Here is a 16602-nt window from a genome sequence, read left to right on the forward strand (position 1 = left end):
TTATTTTCACGCAATACGAAACATGGCAAGGTGTATCCGTGAACAAGATAATTAAATTATGACCCCACCATATACAAGCAACTTGTGTGTATATCATGTGATAAAAAGCAAAGAGATATTTTAGATAGTGTATCAATCAAATGTACTGGCCCACTGCGCTCACAATATCGGGTAAATAATCTTATATGCTGTATGAGGACGAAAGCACATGTCTATGCACACATGGGTAGGTGCATTTTGTTGGATGTAGAACAAATTATCATCAGCACTGTTAATTTTTTCCCAGAATTGTTTATGAACATGGTAAAGTAAAGGATGAATTTAAATAATTTTATCCCCTGTATTCAGCAGTTTATAGTTTAAAATCTTCTTAACATTGACCATCTAGATCCCAAAGAGTTTCATTTCGGCTTGTAATTGTTAATTAAGTGGGTAGTGAAAGCCTATGAAGAACCCACCTTTTTAATTATCGGTTTAAGTTCTTTGAATGCTTAAGACCTCTTGTGGAATATGGTCACATTTAGAGAAGTTTTCAAGGGAATATAAAAGAAGAACAAAGTAAGAAAAAAGAGCGAGAGAGAGACATTGATCATAAAGATCCAAACGTATAAACGGCCTAACGAAGGATAAGTGGATTATGATCAATCATGCAAGAACATGGCGTTGTCCTAATTAGAAAATCATTGAAAGTTTGAGACTTGTCATGTGAAACGGCCAACCTCCAACAGACACCTCTACTCATAAAAAAAAATAGGAGACAATGCCATGAGATTTTGGATCGTGAAATAATGACAGATAATTTAACCGTTTCATGTCGGTGGAGTCACAGTCTCAGTAGCTACTTGCTTAATCACCTGATTCATTTAATTATTTTTAAGTTTGCTCTGCTGTTTACCCGGTTATTATCGTTTGTTTTCTTCTTGGTGGTTGTGACAAGGCTGATGAAAAATACATGTTTCTGGGATATTCAGATTCCAGCACGTGCATGTTTATCCGTTTCTGGACAAAAAGCTTCACTTATTAACTTTTACAATTTCTGAATTGCAATGCAAGTTTCTGGTGAACACCAATCTTGAGAGAAAATTGAACGAAGTCAGCAATTCATCTGGGAGTGTCAGTCGTCCTGCATGTAATTTGGTGTTTCATGAAGAGCAAAGAAGCATTTAACTGGATGAGAAGGTTATAGTCGGCGGCCCACAAAACATAACTCTGGATTATGACGATTGAAGAGTTCCGGTGGCGAAACACACACAACACACTCTCAAAAACACAATCCACGAACATTTCTGCTGAAGTGCACGTTTTGCATGGTCCATCGCAACGAGTTTCAACCAAAACAACGTTAAATACTGTTTTGGTTTGTAAATTGAATGTTACCTCTCCTACAAATCCCTGTTAACCAAAAAAGTTCAAGTTGTTATCCAAAATTTCCAAATAATCATTGATGGTCTCACTGGTTTGCTGGTGATGTATTAATATCAAGCAAAAATATCCTCGGTGATAAATGACTGTTCGCCACCGTTCACAAAATCTTCTGAGGGGAATTGAAGCTGCTCATAGTTTAACTGTCTAGAAGCTTCATACAAAGCGATGCCAACACTCACAGAGAGATTTAGGCATCTAACGTATGTTTCAACCATAGGTATCCTGATCATCCCACCACCAAACATTTCGCTTTTGCAGTCCAGCAAGGCTTCAGGCGGTAAGCCAGATGTTTCTGAGCCAAATACTAGATAATCGCCTTTCCGATAGGAGAATTCCTGCAAACGGAGATACAAATCTGTAGCTCATTTTAAGCATTTATGGGACTGTCATAGATTTTGAAACCAATGAGATGCATCAGTTATTCACTCATTGCAAATGAGATCCTTAAGAATGGCAAAATTGCTTAATGAGTCGTGGCAAGAAGAAAGACTTACTGAATGAGTTGTTGTTCCTCTTTTAGTAAATGCCAGCAGACGTTTATCCCCTTCCTGCATGCATCAAGGGACAGTAACATGCTTAATCAAAGAAAGAAAACGTGTTTTCCAAAATACACCATCAGAAATGAGCAAAACCTGCTGCCTGAAATAGTCTTGAAACTCTGCCCAGGAGTCATGAACTTTCACAACCACATATCTAAGATTGAAACTTGATAAAAGGAAACGCATCCATATGAAGTTAATGCTAATAGAATTTGAATATTAAATGATCTTGCAGAATAAAGCTTCTAAGAGATCTATGTTGTTTCTATCTCTAAAATCAGAAACAACTAAAAAAGGCTGGGTCTGGTGCAACGAACAAAAGTCAAGCTCTTCCAGTAGTAAACACTATCAAATTACCATTTTTTTGTTTGTTCTTCCATCTTCTTAAGGTCAAAGAAGAAGAAAACATGCAGTTCCACAAGCAGCTCATTTAGTCTGAACCTTAGAAAGACAGAAACATATAAATCTTTAGTCCCGTATCAAGGGATATTGATATGGAACAAGTAACTACACTGACAAAATGTCTAGCTAAAAGATCCCTTGACAGATGATGTGCAAGGATACGGCCAGTAATCTAGTCCAGCACGCTTTAGTTTTGCATCATCAACTTGGAATCCTAAGGGCTGAGAGAGAAAGAGGCATGTCAAATGAGCAGTAGGTGATAATCACAAAGTAAATGATCAATTGTAATTAGTACCCCAACCAAGTGTAGGCCAACCGCCGTTGCCGCACATGTTCTTGCAATGCAACCTGTATTTCCAGGAATCTGCCAAGGACAACAAAAATGAGGCTGCCTTGAGAAATTGAGGTTGTCTGCAACCCAAAAGAAACAGGAAAAATATGTTTTAATTGCTATTGAATTTGATGATACCAAAATACTTCTAACATTTGGAGAAATTGATAACAGGGGAAATGAAAGATTAAAAAAATAATAATAACTGGGAAAATATATTGAGCTCTCACGTGATGCACAGCCATTTAATTTACTCCATATATGAAAATCTACAGTCGTTAATATTCCTTCTGTTTGTGAACACAAACGCACAAGAGCTACTTAGCAAGAAACAAAAGGTTACTTCTTGTCACAACTCAAACAGCACGAGCAAATTCCACAACAGTTTCAAACACAGGGTACCATAGAGGCACTGTTCACAACGAACAAGCAGAATGCAAACTATATAGTCCAACCGACCAACCCACAATTTCAAAATTCAGGTTCAAACAATTGAAGCAACCCAATTTATGAGCAACAACAGATCGTTTTACATGAAACATCAAGTTGACCACAAATTACTAGGAACTTAAGGATTCTGCTCAACTTGTTTTGTGTTTTCTCTTCAACTAACAATGAGAGATAGGAGCATCAGATTTCAGAACATTTATAGCAGATAATGCTTACAGACTACACAAAATATATCATATTCAATGGTTGATTTTGGACACATTGAGCAAGCAACAGCAAGAACATCACAAGCTTAACCCGGATGGTTTACAACCCCTAACTCCCAACCATATATTCTCATTGATCATCTTTTTAATTAAAGGGACTGTAGTAGGCATGCACAGACAGGGTCGTATATGAAAGGTTATTTAGTGTTATCAATTTCAAACTAAATGGCTCTACAACTCTATGCTTTTACTCCATAAAGTACAAAAGATAATGCTCTGGTGATCTTCTTTCTTTTGCTTGAAAGTGAGTCTATTTTTGCATGACTGTCTATAACCAATACTCTAGACTATTAATGTTGCATCTTCACCATCACAATTCTCTGGGATGTCTGCAGTTACCGGAGGGGTCAACCCTCGTTGTATGGACCATTGTCATGTCTGAACCGAATAACATGAACAGCAACAATAACAAAGATTGAACAATCTAAACTTGCCTCAATTTTAACTGCCCCAGTGGCTTACACCCGACATGATATATTGGCAATCTAATTACACCTCAAACTAAAACAACTACATATAATTCACATAAACACGCCCGAATTCCAATGGATTAACTTCGTCTTTAATAAAATCAATGAGTTGACTTAAAAAATTAGATGATTAAGAGCCAAAATAACACAAACACTGCATTTAGCCAGCAACGATACTATATCTTGAATAAAAAAGGTGTGAAATTTAGATTATAGCTAGTACCTGAGGAGAAACTAGTACCACTTGAAGAAGCTTCTTATTGCGAGAGACTTCGTTAACTCCCTTACCCACTCCATCTGGCAAAGAATTCCCATTTCCTCTTCCAGCTACACCCACAAAATTAAACAGTAAGCACCCCCAAAACATTATTAAAAAAAAAAAATCATAAGCATATCGCGAAAGATAGTTAACGAGGGTATTACATTGAGAGCAAATAGGAGAGTAGCACTGAGACAGTGGAAGAGAAGGGTTGAAATGCTTCTTGAGTTGTGATAAGCAGAAAGGACGTAAAAGAGAGGCTCTTGAACGGAAGTTGAAAGGTAAAGGGGTTGTGATGTTTAATGTTTTTAAGCTCCTAATTGTGTCCATGGGAACGGAATTCCCTCTGTGTTATGTTGCAGTACTGGCGGGTTGTCTAGCTTCTTGCTTTCTGCTGCACTGCTTGGATGGAGCTGTAATGGAATTTGGGGATAGTAATGTTTGTTTTTATTTTATGTTGCTCCTCTAAATTGTTGAATTGGTAGTGTAAGCTCCTTGCTTGTTTTTGTTTGTTCATACAGAAAGAAGATTTTGTTCGTCTATTTAATCGATTTTTTTCAGTAGACATCAGAACATGGAAAAAAAAAAAAAATTAAGTCATGGGAATTCTCTTCCAACATCATGGATTGTAGTGTCGAAGAGGGATCTGGTAGTTGATATATAAATGCGTGTGTGATTATTTATAATTAGAACTCTTGAAAATAATAATCACCATTAAATTTGTATCAATTTATTTATCAGCATAGTTGGATATTAAAAAATATTTTTCTATATCACGTGTTGTTATAAGAAAATTTAATGCCTTTTCTTGCAAGGAAAAAAAAAAAAAGAGTTTGATTGTTTGTTTAAATAACATGAATTTATATTAATAAGCATGGAGAGTCCATTATACGAACAAAAGTTTTCAGCCAGAGTCCTACTAATTTTTAGCAATATAATACAACATTAAAATAAATATTTTTATTTAAAAAATATTTTTTTATTTTAATATAAAATATTAAAAATAATTTACACGTATTTTAATTAGACTGTATAAATCTTGAGATTAATAATATAAGTTTTCAATAGTTAATATTAATAACTATAAGACCCGAATATAAAATTATAGAAGAGTAAATATTTTAATTTTAAATATTTAATACTGGATCACCTATTTAATATTTTTTTAATTTTAATTATATATAATATGTATGAATGGAACTTGTACACAATATATAAAGATTTTAAAAATCTTTATTCTAATAAATCAAAATAGTATTCAATACATGTTATAATATTAATATTGTATTAAAAATATAATTATCATTCAAAGTTTTTGATATTTTATCCAACAATATATTTTTATAAATGTTATCAAATACTTTTCGAACACTTCTTTTTTACATAAATTTTATTAAATGCGCTTTCCATTCTCATCACGCAAAACCAGTAAAGTGGCAATATGGTCTTTTTCTTGTTTTCTCCTTACATCCAGGGTCTAAACTCCAAAGTAAATAAAGTAACGCTACCATAATACATATTTTCTCAAACGCCAAGGACAATAATGTCAATTTGCCCAACCATATACGGCAAAGCAAATCCTCTCGTTCATGCCTCAAGTCCTAGCCTCTCTCTCCTTCCCTTTCCCCAATTTAGAAGGAAAAAAGCCTTTCTTTCTTCTTCTCTATCCAGCCCAAAAAATCATCACGATCATTGCTTAAATAACTTTCACAAATTGACATCAACGCTTCGGATAAATCATTAAGGTATCTATACAAAAGTTTAAAATCTCGTCGAATTTTGATTTTGTGGATTTTAAAGCTTATTGATTATTGTTTGGCAGGTTTGAGTTTTAGGGTTTTAGATTATCTGTTTAAATTACTTATTTTTGCGGATCTAAAAAAAATTGGAATTCTTTGGCTCCTATATTGTCTGTGCTTTGAATTGAATTGACTTAATGTCAGTTAATTAGAGTTAGGGATTGATTATTGTCGTGAGACGATTGGGAAATTTCGTTTCTATATCAATTATAGAATTTCTCAAGTATTTGGGTTCTTCTATGATTTGGAGTTTTATTATTTTCCTGAAAACCTCTAAAGGAGTGAAATTTTATAATTTGAAAGCTGAACTTTTTTTTTTTAAAAAAAAAAAGTTTTTATAGGGGCTGAACGAATTTGAGAGTGCTAAAAATGGGATTTGGGCTATAAGCGGTTAGGGTTGAGGGGTTCGGTAGCTGCGAAGTAATTGGGCAGGTTTGGTCTAGTTAGTGTGGATTATTAATTTATTATAGGCAGGTTTGGATGGTCGATAATTACCGGTCTTATTTGAGAGGCAGAAGATATAATTTTTCTGGTAAAGGATTTGGGTGGATTATTGATAATGTAGTTGTTCATGTTCCTTTTTGTTTACTATCATTGTTATATTAAGAAATGCACGACTCACAGTCGTAAAGATCAGACCCAAAGGTCTCTACGTATGTCTAAATTGCTTGAAAGCTTACTTGTCAGACAGTAACTTCCTGTAAACAACCTGAGGATATTTGGCTCTTTAGCAAATGGACAAAGGAGCACCGTCCAGTCTGTTTGTTAATGATGGTTCATTCATGGAGAAGTTTAAACAACTTCAGCAAGGGAATGGGAAGGAAGAGGAAAAGGATAAGGGGGCTGCAGAAAAGGATTCTAAACCCAAAACAATTGTTTCAGGGACTGTGACACCTAAACCTTCTTTTGGTAAAGTAACTATGCAGTTTAAGACTAATGATGCATCGAAGACATCCCAGACTGCTTCCAGTGGCAAACTTGCTTTCAGCTTGAAACAGAAGTCAAAGCTTGTGGCACCTGCAGTTAAGTTGGGTGAAGATGACGAGGATGAAGATGAGGCAGATGCTGTAAATACTTCAGGTGGTGTGTCTGCAAAGAGGCAGAAGTTCGGTCAACTGGATGCATCTGAACAATCATCGAAACGATTGGATGTTGGTAATTACTACTAAAATAGATATTCTCTGAGCTGGTTGAGTTGCAATGAAAGCTTCTTGTGATTTATTTGGTGTTTTAACTTCTTGATTGATAGATGATACTTGAGAAGATATTTGTCATTTATGAATGCGGCTTTACATCCTGACAAGATGTCTGCTGCTGTAGTGTCAGATATGACCTTAGTTATCACACTTGCACACACAGCTGCTAGAATGCTTCTGCTTATACCTATTTCTTGCTAGATTTTCATACTCTATTCTCCATTCTCTATTGGCTTTTGATTTTTATTGTTTGAATTTACATTAAGGTATTCATGTATGTCACAAGTCGATGTTTCCTTTGATCTACTCATTTGCAAAACAGATGACTAGAGTTAAAGTTTTTGTAAATGATTTTTCTTCTTACCCCTTCCTTCACACACAGTTGGACTGTCAGTAGTTGTCAATCTTCATTATTTCCTATGGTCTTCATGTTTTTAAAGCTTTACATGGACGCATCTCTTTCAAAAAGGAGTCTTTAGCTGTGGAATAAAGTTTCTTCCCCCAGTTAAGTATAGAGCGATTGAAACCATCATCTGGGTAATGCGTACTCTGATCTTGACCAGCAAACGAGGAGAACAAATCGTTCTTGAATGTTTCTTGTCTCATGAATGCAGCTTATATCTTAAGTACCAACGAACATTGGTGGAAAGAGATGTTCAATGAAAGATTTGGCATTTGTGGCACGCATGCTACAAGAGTAATTTGCATTCCCTTGTTCATGCTCCTGGTATTAATCAGTTTTATAAGTGATGTGCAGCACCACCTCCCCCAAGTGATCCCACTGTGAAGAATGTTGCAGACAAACTAGCAAGTTTTGTTGCTAAACATGGAAGGCAATTTGAGAATGTTACACGCCAAAAGAATCCTGGAGATACACCTTTCAAGTGAGTCATGAGTAACACTGGTCTCATTACACATTGATTTTCCTTTTAATTCTGATGGCATCCTTTTCCTTTGCTTCAAGTTGTGCATTGGAGACTTAAATGTTTTATTTATAAGTGTTGCTTGTGTTATCTGCAGATTTTTATTTGATGAGAATTGCCCAGACTTCAAGTATTATCAGTATAGGCTTGCCGAAGAAGAAAAGGCTCTTTCACAGAACAGGGATTCTCATATCTCTTCTAGTGGTCAGTCCTTCGATTGCTATCCTTGTAGCTGTTATATTTATTGTCTGGGAGCTAAGACTGTCTAAAGCTTCCCTGGTTGCATTTTGTTTCTTGCCCTCAAGTCTAGTAACAAAGTTCACACTTGAAGATCTTGACACGATGTCACATCTTAAGACTGCATTTATCTGATCTTATGACTGATAAAAATGCTCGACATATTAAAGTAGTAATGTAATGTGACTTTAGAAGAAGGATCTTCATTTCTTTGTTTGTATTGTTGGGAGTCTCTGTTTGTGTTGCTCTGTTTAATTTTCCTTCAAATTTTGTTGATATTAGAGTGAAATTTTCATGCCAAGCACACTTTTGTCTTCATAGGTGGTACAAGTACTTCGGCATCTAAATCCACAGGTAGCTCTCGAAGGTCACAGCAGCAGCAATCAAATTACCAAATTCCCGCTTCAGCTTTATACGAAGCTGCTGAAGAGCCCAAGGGTTCATTGTCAACATCTTCAGGAATAGCTGGTAATAGCACATTATCAGTATACAATGGATGTATTTGGAAGTTTATTTCTATTTTTAACCCACGGGAAAAACAAATCTGTTCTTTAAGTTCTTTTAAAAACAGAAGCTACTTGAGCACTCTGGAGATGTTCGCACTTGATGAAAGTCAACTGAATGGAGTCTGTAGATTGTATCGAATTAGATCCTTTGAATGTTAGATCACCCAATTCTGTACCTGGGCAAACCTTTCAGACTCGATTTCATTCAAATCCATCAATCTGTCTCTACACCAGAATGTCTACTAAACAGACTTCATTTCATGGCTCTTTTAGTGAATTTGTTTGCATGATGTTGAAAGCCAATTAATGCTGGATTAATCACCCTGTTCCAAAGTCACTGGTCAATGTTTAAAGAATATATGTATTGGTTATATTCTACAATGATTTCCTAATCAGATCAAAATGATTGTCTAGAAATTGTTGTAGCCTCGCATGATTTTTAGCAGTTGCCTTTTTTGATCATGTCATTGTTGCGTAGAGGTATCTATTTGGTACATCACTGCTTTCTCGTGTGTGAACAGATGAATTGTCTGCATGTTAAGTCCCACATTATGTCAGGACACACACCAATTATGTGATGTTATGTATAACTGTATCCATCTGTTGGGTGTTGCATTTACTTATTTTTCATATTGCAGGTGAATCTAGTGCACCAGCAGGTACAGATCCTATAGAAATGATGGAGTTCTACATGAAGAAAGCTGCTCAGGAAGAGAGGAGGAGACAGCCTAAACAGTCTAAGGATGAGATGCCCCCTCCTGCCTCTCTTCAAGGTATATGCTTTATGTGCAGAACAATTGTGGTCTCCAAATGCTTTCTTCATATAATGGTCTTATTTTGAAATTTTGGTGGCACTGCAGCTTCTTCCATAAAAGGTCATCACATGGGTGATTACATCCCACCAGAAGAGCTTGAGAAATTCTTGGCTACTTGTAATGATGTAGCTGCAACAAAAGCTGCTAAAGAGGCTGCAGAAAGGGCTAGAATCCAGGCAGATAATGTTGGCCATAAACTCTTGTCCAAAATGGGTTGGAAAGAAGGTTCTGAGTCTTGTCTCCCCCTCTCTCACACGCATGTGCACACATGAAATTCTGATTTTCTCTGAAGTTATAAATCATGAATCAAATAATTCTGTCTTGATGGGATATTCAACTATGTGATTGCTGTGAATGGCAGGATTTGAATTGTTTTCCCTGCTAGAGAATGAATAAATTATTCTTAGTATGTTTCTTCTAGTTCGTTTGGCCTGCATTAGTTTATTTAGCTGTGCCTGATTTGTATCATGTGTTGTACCGATAGCAGTTAATATTACTCTTTTAGTAAAACCATAATTGCTCTTACAGCTACATTTTGCATAATGAGTTAGTTTGGAAATCGGATCAAAGTGTGCTCATGAGTTACTGATAGCAGTTCAGGGAATTTATCAATAGCATTTTGCATTACCTTTTGTGAAAATTGAGATGGAGTTCTAATTAGTTGCTTGAGGGGCTGTTGATGGAACCCTTGATAGGGAGTGTAGAGAACCTGAGATCTGATGTAAACAATCAGTCAAAGTAATAAAATTAGAGCCTTTACTATTCTATTAATAAAGTGTACTTACTCTACAGCTTACCTTTTGCATGATGGTCAGCAAGGAAATGTGAACAAAGTGTGGTCATGAATACTACCTTTTTCTTGAATCAAAACACGAACTAAAGAATTTTGTTGATTTGATCATTATTCACCAAAGGACTAGAAAGCGGGGCCACAATGGATCTGCTAGAACATCCTTATAATAACCATAAGTGTTGGAATACTTAAATTGAGATGCATGATATGCATACTATTCCAGTGCGTCTCTCCTTCTCAAACAGAGCATGAGATTACAGTTGGAATCATTTGTGGTTTTGTTGAATTCCTCATTCTCAGCCTGACTTGGAATGTGTGTTATACTTGAGCAGATTGTAATTATTTCTGAGAACGTAGTTGGACTTCTCTATTTTCTCTATTTGTTTAATAATTTGTTTTTGCTTTGTAATGTGGAGTAGAAGCCTGATAATATTGTGTTTGGCTTTCAGGTGAGGGTCTGGGGAGCTCCAGAAGTGGTATTTCAAATCCGATCATGGCTGGCAATGTAAAGAAGGATCACTTGGGTGTTGGTGCTCACAATCCTGGGGAGGTGACTCCTGATGATGATATATACGAGCAGTACAAGAAGCGAATGATGCTTGGTTACCGTCACAGACCAAACCCTCTGGTATTATCCCTTGCTTCTCTTGATCCTTTCCTTCATGTATTTGATATTGGTTATTAGTTTAATAAACTGTCCACCGTATCCTCCGTAGAATTGCAAGTTCAATTATTACAAGGCTAGCCTTGTTCTGATGGTCTACCTTTTCATCTTGACAGAACAACCCTCGAAAAGCGTACTACTGATCAACATTTCATGCGAGCTTTTTGTTTGTAGACTTTGTCTTAAAGAAATAAACAGAGGTCGTCGAAACTGCTTATTATGCTGAAGAAGAGTATTGGATTGTCCCCAGACAGAATGGAAGTTGTCTAGAGTTTGATATTTGTGAAATCAGTGTTCAATGATAAATTACTTTTCTTTTCTTTTTTGTTCTTTTTTCTGCTTTCATATTAGGGGGTGCAGTATTGGGAAGGAAACGATCTAAATTCATTCATTTTAGTTTGCGTGCAGTATTGGGAAGGAAACGATCTGCCTTCATTTTATTTTTCTTCTTGTTAATCCTCTTACCATTTCGCTCTACGTGCACAAAATAAATTAAGTTATAGAAGAATCTGGACTGGTATGGACTGTGACCTGAGGGACAGAATGGTAGATTGATTGGAGTTCTTTGGGAATATAATAACATGGTAAAATAAAAAAACACAGGAAAATATCAGAGTTTGGAAAGTCGTAGATGATTTTTGTTATTTAAGAGTTGCAATTGTCTTATACACTCTTAAATTGACAATAAAGGGAGGAGAGAGAAGAAAAGAAGAATAAAGGAAGTATTGAAACTCTAATGATAATTTTATCAGTATTGTTTTAGAAATATCTGGATGAGATAAATTTATTGTTATTTAAAAAGATTAGTAATAGCAATTGAAGTGGGTTATAAGAGTGATTTAAAGGCAATTGAGTGAATTTTTTTTTGTATTGTTGAAATATTTGTAATGATATTAATAATGTTGTTATCAAAGTACATGGTAAAATTTAAATTATTTTATTTTATTTTATTTTATTTTTTTTATCTTGTCTTCTTTTTACTAATTACAAAGAGAAGAGAACAAATAATAGATTAAAGCTTTGATAACAATGCTACCGGGATGATTAAAAAAATCTTGACAGGATAGAATCCAATAATAAAAAAATATTTTCTTTTTCTTTTTTTCTTTCGTTAGTCTGCCTTCTCCCCTCTTTCATCTCTCTTTATTGAATCGTGGCCATTAACTTCATAACTTGATAGTAGCATATGATATTTACTGCTCGCTTTAAGTGATATTTTTCTAGATATTTTTTGCATTTGATATTTTATCATTTTTCTCACCATGATAGAATCCCGATGAGCTCAGATTGATTGTCGTGTCGTCAAGTCGTCCAACCATCAAGAACTTCAATAAAGCACTGCCCTCGGATATATATATATTTTTTTCTTCGCTGGGTAAGTTGAACCTTGGATCTAGGCCCGGACCCCTGGGTAGGTGGGCCTCTGAAAGTAAGGCTGTCTCATTTTCCGCCGTGTGTTCGATAGTGATGGCTACGTCTAGTTGGAGGCTCGGAGCAAAGGACTCTAGGTACCTTGCGCTATAACCGTGGGGACCACATCCAGGGAGCCACCGTGTTCAGGGCCACATCCAGTGTACTGAGCTCGGAACAGCCAGCCATCAGCCGTGCCCTTTTTCTTTGAGAATGGAGGCATCCGTATTTCACATTTCAAATTACCGATCATGGCAGCCAAAAGTTAGGGCAATATGCGGAATCCAAGCAGTGAATCCTTATCGGCACATGTATACGTGACAAGAATATTAGAACAAGTGCCATGATTTGGAATATTATATTACGTATTTTTAAGATCCTTAAAAACTGTAATAATACAGGTCAAGTTGCTTCTCAAATTAAGATTAATACCAGAGCACCCAAGGTTCTTGCAAAACTCCTCTTTTCGAGGCAGGAACTTATTCTTCGGGGTACCTTAATCTTGGAGTGAATAACCAACCATCGAAGCGAAAATACACTAACGTGTCTCTGTTTCCCTCCTCAGAACAAACAGCTGCCACCTTTTTTCCTTTTTTTCTTTTTTGGTTTTTGCCATTTAACTTGAAAAGCTTGTTCCTTCCTCTTCATGCTTTTTCAATTATACTAGCATATTCCTTGAAGTTATTTACCAGTGAAAATCCTCACTTAAACCACAGATAGCAGAGTCTTTCTTTTCTTTCTTTGATACGCAGAACTGTTTTCTTTTTTACTAGAACTCTATAGAAGCAAAACGATTTTATTTTGTTGATTAAAATGGCCAATTCATAGACAAACAGTGCACCGAAGGACAGTTAAGAACGAATCATAGGTTCGGATATTCCTGTCTGTGCGCGCATCAGCATGCCTAGATTGTAGTTGATGCAGATTTTAGAGGCATTGTGGCTGGATTCTTTCACAATATTCTAAAGAATATTACGGTTTTTCTTTTTTATTTTCTTACAGTAAATATTAACTGATAACTTCACAACCACCGGTCATTCACTTTTAAAGACTCGGATTAAAAGAACGCATGAACACAAAAGGCACCATCCATTAAGCCATACAGACCATATATACAATCCAAACTGAAGCAACCACCAATTAAGAGGTGGATTGGGTTGATACATGTCCAGATTTTCCCGAATAAATTACTCCACAACCTTTTGTTTGGGGCATATCACACAATAAAGTAGGGTTTGCTTTTTATCCCATTTCACAGTTGTGGATTATTTATATCATACTGAATATATATATATTATTACCATGCTAGCTACTGGGAGTTGCCCCTCTTTCCACCAGCTAGAGCACAGCTAGCTGATCATAAACAAAGGCTCCTAAGATAAGGAGTTGCCGATTTATCACATTATAGTTTGTCCAAATTAATTAGCGGGCTTAAAATGTGCTTATCTAGTACCAAAAGGGGAAGAAAATAAAAGGTTCTTGCACAATAGAAGAATAAAAGAACGATAGTGAAAGGATTTTTCTTCCTTCTTTCTAAAATATTATTCTTTACTTCCATCTAAATCGTAGATTCGTCCCTGATGCTTTGGCATTTGAGAACAAAGTATTTATTTGATTCCACACAAACACACACACGATATATATATATAGAAAGATTCCAATTAACAAGATCGTACCTTTTCTTTTTTTTATCAAGAACAGCTTCCCCGTCGTCTGATAAGAGGGGACGGATAGATGAAAGTGCATTTATGTGGTGCTCCAATCAGTGACCCCCAAAATGGCAGTTTTAGGTCAGTGTTGGTGAGAACTGAGAACCACAAGCTTCCAAACGTCTAATGAGGCTCATTTCGGGTCTTTGGTTGGTGGGAGTGATTTACGATTTAGCTTTGATAAGGAAAGGGATATATATAAACAGCACGAAATTAATCAATTATAGAGACCGGTTCCATGATGGGTTTTTCATGAAAATCATCAGTGAAACTAGGAAGATTGCTGGGTCACGTGCTTCTCAAGTAGCTAGGTTTATTTCCTATTAGAATTTACAGCAAGAAAACGAGAAAGAAATTTCCCAGATAATTAAATAAAAATGACATTAGGATCGATGAATTGAGAACCAAGGCAAGTTCTTAGTTAATCATTTTCAGCAGCGCTACGCTAACCTGTTTTACAAGATGGGTGCAAATTATGATTTTGTTGAAGAGAAATTACAGTAACAAGAAAGGTTAATTAGGTTATACGCCGACGCTGACATGACGAGGCCAAGCGGGGTAGGGACCAAGGAATAGAGAAGAGATGCTCAGCTTTGACGGTCATACTGGATAGTCACCTCCTCCGCTCGAAGGGAATAGTTCTTTAGTGAAAGCATCGGAATGGCCAAATTCTTCCTGCCTTCTATCCACTGGAACAGTCCCTTTTTCCTTTCAGAAGAGAACATTTATCAGTTGCTAGTAATATCTTCTTCATTATTTTTTAGTGATTTATTTTTTTATGGTTAAAATATCCTATGTCATTCATGCATTGATTTGGACTAAGTATTCTTTTCAGACAATCTTAAAAATCTATTTTGTGCATTAATTAGTCTAGTATATTTTAAAATACATGCAAGTTTGACTAAAAAAAATCTAAGGAAGGAAACGAGCTTTCTTTAATTCGACTAACCCATCAAGTTATTAAAAAAATTATTTAATTTCCATGCCTTTTTCTATTTGAACATCCATTTTGACAGTAGTTTTCTTTCTCTAACCTTGTTTTCTTTAACCTCTGTTATTCGAGGAGGATAAGTACATTAATTATGATTAAGATGGTTTCTGAAAATATCTTGTAACAGTTATTTTTTTTATTTAAAAATTCATTAAACTAATTTTTTTTAATGTTATCACATCAATATTATCTAAAAACATAAAAAAAATATTAATTTAAATTAAAAAAATTATTTTAAAATTAAAAAAATACAGAAATAAATCCATTCTCAGATGATTTTAATGACACTACCTTCACATCAACTTGAAACATTCAAATAAATTTAATAAATCTTTGAAAAAACTGGAGGTAGTTAAAATCCATGTAGCGTCCCGGAGAACACATTTTCAGTAGCAGGGACCATTAATGTCATTTGACTTGGTGGAGATGGTCTTAGCCGTGTCCACCCCAGGAGGATAAACCTTGTCGACATGAGGGTGGACTTCTTACAGGTCAACCTATTCTATAAAGCAACTGAAACAGGCCGTCGCCAAGGAATTTGATTACAGTTAATCTACTTAAATCCATCAAATAATATTTGATTGCTTTCATTGTTCGCAATTAGCCTTCCTGTAGCCATGTGTGAATTTGAAGTGGTGGGCACAGCTACCCTGGCTTTGGTCAATATTGCCAGTCATTAAAGGGCTATAATAATATCATAAAACACAATCCAGCTCAGTACATGATGATTATCATTGGATAAAACAATTAGGGTTTTCTTAATTTCTTGACAAATATGAAACAAAGAAACTCTGTTCTTGTCTTTATTCCCGAGTCTCTGATGAATTAACCGAAAGGGTTTTTTATTTATTTAAAAATGACTTGGCTCCGATGGTTCAACTCCTGGGAAGAGTCAATAATTATACAGAATATGTTCACATTGAAGGAAATTCATCTTCAACGCCTTCAAGGTCCCCGGAAAACCACCATGTAGAAAAATCCCATAAACCACGTGCGAAGACAGTTTTGCATAGGTTAATTTTTATGTTTTAACAGGAAAGGATTACACGCTGAAAGTTTTGTCGGTAACTCCGGTCCACCAATATTTTTAAAAGATTTTAAATTTTATTTTAGCTTTAAAATACTTTTTTAATATCTTAGTTTTGATCGTTTCTATATGCTTTTTTATATCTTGATATAAAAAAATAATTTTTTGTTTGATCTATATGCTTTTTTATATCTTGATATAAGAAAATAAATTTTTATTTGAAAATAACTTAAAAAATATTTAAAAAATAAAATTTATCACATTTCCAAATACATAGAACCTATAAATAAACAAGAAAAAAAATCAAATTCCAAGTCGATCGTTCTCAAAATAAATTTACCAAGGCCATTATTCTATTCTTTTCAGGGCACGTGAATGTTAGGGACACAA

At 35.3% G+C, this 16602-nt stretch overlaps 2 protein-coding genes across 4 annotated transcripts; one reads left to right on the forward strand and one right to left on the reverse strand.

The window, feature by feature from the left end:
• Window positions 1–1283: 1283 nt before the first annotated feature.
• AGL26 (tRNA (cytidine(34)-2'-O)-methyltransferase) lies at window positions 1284–4650 on the reverse strand. Its single transcript, XM_011009042.1, has 7 exons — window positions 4307–4650; window positions 4107–4210; window positions 2662–2730; window positions 2529–2587; window positions 2058–2118; window positions 1920–1973; window positions 1284–1760 (listed from the first exon to the last, which is right to left on the reverse strand). The coding sequence occupies exons 1-7, from the start codon at window positions 4470–4472 to the stop codon at window positions 1479–1481; spliced, it is 795 nt and encodes a 264-aa protein (XP_011007344.1). The 5' UTR covers window positions 4473–4650; the 3' UTR covers window positions 1284–1478.
• A 1041-nt stretch (window positions 4651–5691) lies between these two features.
• Window positions 5692–11531, forward strand: LOC105113047 (SURP and G-patch domain-containing protein 1-like protein). 3 transcript variants are annotated; one of them, XM_011009043.1, is made up of 9 exons: window positions 5692–5887; window positions 6274–7096; window positions 7895–8021; window positions 8158–8264; window positions 8619–8765; window positions 9442–9576; window positions 9661–9843; window positions 10861–11039; window positions 11192–11531. In XM_011009043.1, exons 2-9 carry the CDS (start codon window positions 6676–6678, stop codon window positions 11216–11218), a joined length of 1326 nt encoding a protein of 441 aa, XP_011007345.1. In that variant the 5' UTR covers window positions 5692–5887; window positions 6274–6675; the 3' UTR covers window positions 11219–11531. The 3 variants fall into 3 exon arrangements, with proteins under 3 accessions (XP_011007345.1, XP_011007346.1, XP_011007347.1); XM_011009044.1 differs by having other exon boundaries at window positions 6629–7096; XM_011009045.1 differs by having other exon boundaries at window positions 5693–5887; window positions 9664–9843.
• Window positions 11532–16602: the final 5071 nt, after the last annotated feature.

This window comes from Populus euphratica, unplaced genomic scaffold, assembly GCF_000495115.2.
Source record: "Populus euphratica unplaced genomic scaffold, PopEup_1.0 scaffold385.1, whole genome shotgun sequence".
Taxonomy (NCBI): Eukaryota; Viridiplantae; Streptophyta; class Magnoliopsida; order Malpighiales; family Salicaceae; genus Populus; species Populus euphratica.